The sequence below is a fragment of the Acanthamoeba castellanii genome (assembly GCF_000313135.1).
Source record: "Acanthamoeba castellanii str. Neff unplaced genomic scaffold scf7180000084664, whole genome shotgun sequence".
Taxonomy (NCBI): domain Eukaryota; phylum Discosea; order Longamoebia; family Acanthamoebidae; genus Acanthamoeba; species Acanthamoeba castellanii.
The window spans coordinates 519,675-523,680 of NW_004457466.1; the positions used below are offsets into that span (position 1 = coordinate 519,675).

A 4,006-nucleotide genomic window follows, 5' to 3' on the forward strand; every position below is an offset into this window, starting at 1 on the left:
GAGGTCATGTGTGATGGTCAAGTCATGGTGTGCTCTTGGTGTCCTGGTGTTTGTGTATGTCAACAACTTTGTGGTGGTTGCCTCTTTGCCAGAGGTGCTCTGCCAGATCCACAACCAGATTGTGGCACCCTCCCTTGAATGCCTGGGATGGGTGTGGGAGACCACCAAGGGCATGTGGGAGCCATCCCAACTTGTTGAGGTGATGGGGCTGCTGCTCAATCTTCATCAGGGCTGTGTCCTCATCCCTGAAGTGAAGTTGTGGCGTACTGAGCCGCAGGTGCAGGTTTACCTGCATGAGGCTTATGCCCTGGTGGGTGGGCAGCATGACCAGTGGGATCAGCTGGTGGTGGTATCACCTGCAGCAGCCAGCGACCTACAGTGGGTGGCCATGAATCTGTGTCAGATCCAGGGCGCCCTGATGTGGTGGCTGTCCAGAGTGGCCATGGTGTTCTCTGACACAGTGCAGACCATGGGCTGGGGAGCGTTTCTGCTGGAGACCAGTGACCAGGTGTGGGGTGGGCACTTGGCCTGTGAGCAAGCCCAGCCCATCCATCTGCTGGAGATGAGGGCGGTCCTCCACAGGCTGGTGTCATTTGCCCACCTGTTGCAGGGGCAGCAGGTGGAGTGTTGGACCAACAATATGACTGCACTGGCATATGTGGTAAATGGCAGAGATCTGATCATGTGATGACTGATATTGTGAAGAGCATCTACGCCTTGCTTGACAGCATTGGTGTGAGCCTCTACAAGGCAGTGTGGATCAAGGGTTCCCTGAACATCAAGGCTGATGCTGTGTTGTGGTGGGTGGACTTTTGCAACTGGAAAACTCATCAACATTGTTTCAGTCAAGGCGCTCATCTTCATTGAGAAATCTAACAATGAAGGGCTTGGTTGTGAGACACCCTCCATCCACAACAGACTGCAGCAAGTGATGAATTCCTGGAACTGTCACTGGGTGATGCTGTTCTGATGGCAGTGCAGGTGGTTAGCAAGTGAAAGCATCAACACATTGCCAGAATGAAAAGAGGAGTTGTACCAAAGATGGTGCAGTTCTGAACATCAATGTGGCGTGATGTGGGTTGAACCCAGGTACAGTGCAAAGTTGAAGGGTCAATGCAATCAAGCTGCTCCTTCTGCTGGCGAATTGCTTGGTTGTTGCAGGTCACCTGAAGGCTGGTGCTGATGATGTTGGGGTTGGACTGAAGTGATTGGAAATTCAGGAGCGTATGAATTTTTGTTTCTGAATAGCAAGGTTGAGGTCAGCAACACAAACTGTTAGAGAATGTGATTCTCACAGGTTGAATAGAAAACCCAATGCACATCAGGAAAAGAGTCAACAAATAAAAAACCCAATGCACATCAGTTTGGAACTTGTCAGTGTGGTGTTCAGTGTTGCCTTCAGACTACTGGCACACCACCAGCTGCTTGTGAGGCTTGGTCTTGATCTCCTCTACCTCCATCTCCTTGTCCATGTCAATCACTGCTGGGTGTGGGCGTTTCCTCTGCTTGCACTCTTCCTCTACCAGCTTGTGCTTCCTTTGCAGTGCTTGGTGCTCCTCCTCCTCCAGCTCCTCCTCCTCCTCCTCTAGCTCCTCCTCCAGCACTTCCTCTCCCTTCTCCTCCTTTTTCTCCTCCTCCACTATCTCCTCCTCCAGCTCCACCCCCTTCTCCTCCATTTGCTCCTCCCCCTGCTTCTCCTCCTCCTCCTCCAGCTCCTTCTCCTGCTCTTCCTCCTCCTCTACCTCCTTTTCCTCCATCTCCTCCTCCTCCTCTTCCACATCCATTGGCTCTTTCACTCCCTCCCCTGCTGTTGTTGGCATACACTGCATTAGCAGTTTGAGAGACTGCTGCTTTGTATGGCCCGTGTCTTGGCCCTGCGCCTGCAGCAACCTGTTGATGTATGCCTTGGTGATAACCTTGGTGCCCGGTTGCTGGTGCACCTTTGCCTGGGCATTATGGGAGCTTGCTAGAAGCTCAGTGGCCAACATGGCCAAGAAGTTGGGAAGGCCTGAGGCAGCTTGGCAAGAAGACATTGTAAGGAAGTGTGTGTTGAATGTGGGTGGTACAACAAAATGATCAAAATAGGTTTTTCAACATTTTATAGGTAGTGAAGGTCTACAAAAAAGCTGTCTGCATTAAATTCTAATTGGAGGGACTGGAAACAGGTGGCGAAATTTCATGTGGTCTGGAGAGCTTTGAGATCTTCCTGATGCACATTGGGTTTTTTATTTGTTGACTTGCTTCCTGATGTGCATTGGGTTTTTTATTTGTTGACTCTTTTCCTGATGTGCATTGGTTTTAATTTGTTGTCCTGTTTCCCAATGTGCATCAGGAAAAGAGTTGACAAATAAAAAACCCAATGCACATTGGGTTTTTTAATTTGTCCAGTATTTTCCTCAACTCCACTGTTGTTAGTTGTGAGCTCATTGGTCTGGAGTTCCAAGAAACACAAATGTTCACCAATCCAGAAGAACCACATCTATCTGTTATGTGGCCATTGGGAATTGGAGATATCACACCAAATGTTTAAATACCTCTCCAGTGTCACACAGTCGTTCTCCACCACAGTGAGCCACTCTCTCCCCACCAACACTGAGGTCCTCACCTCAGTCCTTACAAGCCACAGCTCATACTCCAAGGAAGAGAGTTCTCTTAACTGCTGAAGAGTGAATCCCCAAAAAGTGTCGCCTGCTTGTCAGCAATGATCACATCAATACTGTTCTTGCATCATTCTGTTGTTGCAAGAAATGCCTTGATAACTTCTCCTTTGCTGACATTCTCAACATCACACAACCCTTTGCAGATCTCAATGAATGCAATCGCACCACCTTCATCATCAACATCATGTCAGCCAGCTGTGTCTCAACACTACCTGAGTGCCACTTCAAGTTGCAACTCAATGGTTCTCCAGTGTGTTTGAATGCTTTCCAAAAGGTGCCAACCCTTTTTATTGCAGCCTTACATTTGTTATCCCACCTCACATTGCTGCTCTACGTGCATGGTTTCAGCAGGAAGAAGTGGCATTCTGCTAAACAGATATTCATTTCTGGTGGGCGTGTCCCAATACACAACACCACTGGACAGCAACGTCCCTCAAATGCCACCTCCAATACCCACTTATGGCTAACCACTTTCTTTGATGTGATTGGAGATCACCTTCCTGATGCCACCATCCACTTACCTATTTCTTTGACTTGGCAAGAAGTGCACTCTATGTGTGCCAATGCTCATCCCTCTACTGTTCCTGTGCTCACCTATTCTGCTATGCTCAAACACATTGCTTCCCACTTTGCCTATGTGAAGTTGCCTAAGAACTCATGCCTTGGCAAGTGCTCTGCTTGCATTGACTTTGCACAGCAATGCTTTAGAGCCAAAAGCCCTCTTGAGGCAGCACAGTTTGCAAGTGCACAGACTCACCACCTTGCTCTTTCTTCTGCAGAACACCTCAGTTACAAGGACCAATGCCACCAAGCAACAAGTCAACCAAGTCTTTACATGAGCCTGATCATTGACTACTCCAACCCACTCCCTCTCCCCACCCACACTCCTGTGCCAAAGGCCTGGATGCACTTTGGCAACTGGTTCACCATGGTTCTTGGTGGTCTCATTGACCACAGCCATGGCAAACACCTCTTTCTACACCCTCAGCCCTTTTGGCCAAAAGATGCTAACCTTGTCATCTCCACACTCTTTCACCACATCTGAACTTGCCTTTTGACTAACACCTCCAACACTCGCCCTTCTATCCTCTACCTGCAGGCTGACAATTGTGCTGCTGAGAACAAGAATGTCTTCATGCTTGCCTTCCTCAGTCTCCTGGTCAGCCTAGATATGTTCCAAGAGGTCTACCTGAGCTTTCTGTTGGTTGGGCATACACATGAAGACATCAACCAGCTCTTCTCCACTGCTCAGACAAAGTTCCATACCTCTTCCATTCACACCCCAAGGTAATGGTCATCACTCTTTTGTGTTGATTGTTTTCCCAATGTGCATCAGGTTTTTATTT

At 48.7% G+C, this 4,006-nt stretch overlaps 2 protein-coding genes and 1 pseudogene across 2 annotated transcripts; 2 read left to right on the forward strand and 1 right to left on the reverse strand.

Moving 5' to 3' along the window:
• Positions 1-13: 13 nt before the first annotated feature.
• Positions 14-688, forward strand: ACA1_371050 (annotated as a pseudogene).
• A 260-nt stretch (positions 689-948) lies between these two features.
• Positions 949-1,784, reverse strand: ACA1_371060 (uncharacterized protein; the record flags this gene model as incomplete). Its single annotated transcript, XM_004340263.1, has 2 exons — positions 949-966; positions 1,416-1,784. 2 exons carry the CDS (start codon positions 1,782-1,784, stop codon positions 949-951), a joined length of 387 nt encoding a protein of 128 aa, XP_004340311.1.
• A 1,429-nt stretch (positions 1,785-3,213) lies between these two features.
• On the forward strand, positions 3,214-3,951 carry ACA1_371070 (uncharacterized protein; the record flags this gene model as incomplete). The annotated part of the gene is made up of 3 exons (XM_004340264.1): positions 3,214-3,403; positions 3,440-3,591; positions 3,760-3,951. The coding sequence occupies 3 exons, from the start codon at positions 3,214-3,216 to the stop codon at positions 3,949-3,951; spliced, it is 534 nt and encodes a 177-aa protein (XP_004340312.1).
• Between the last annotated feature and the right edge of the window lie 55 nt (positions 3,952-4,006).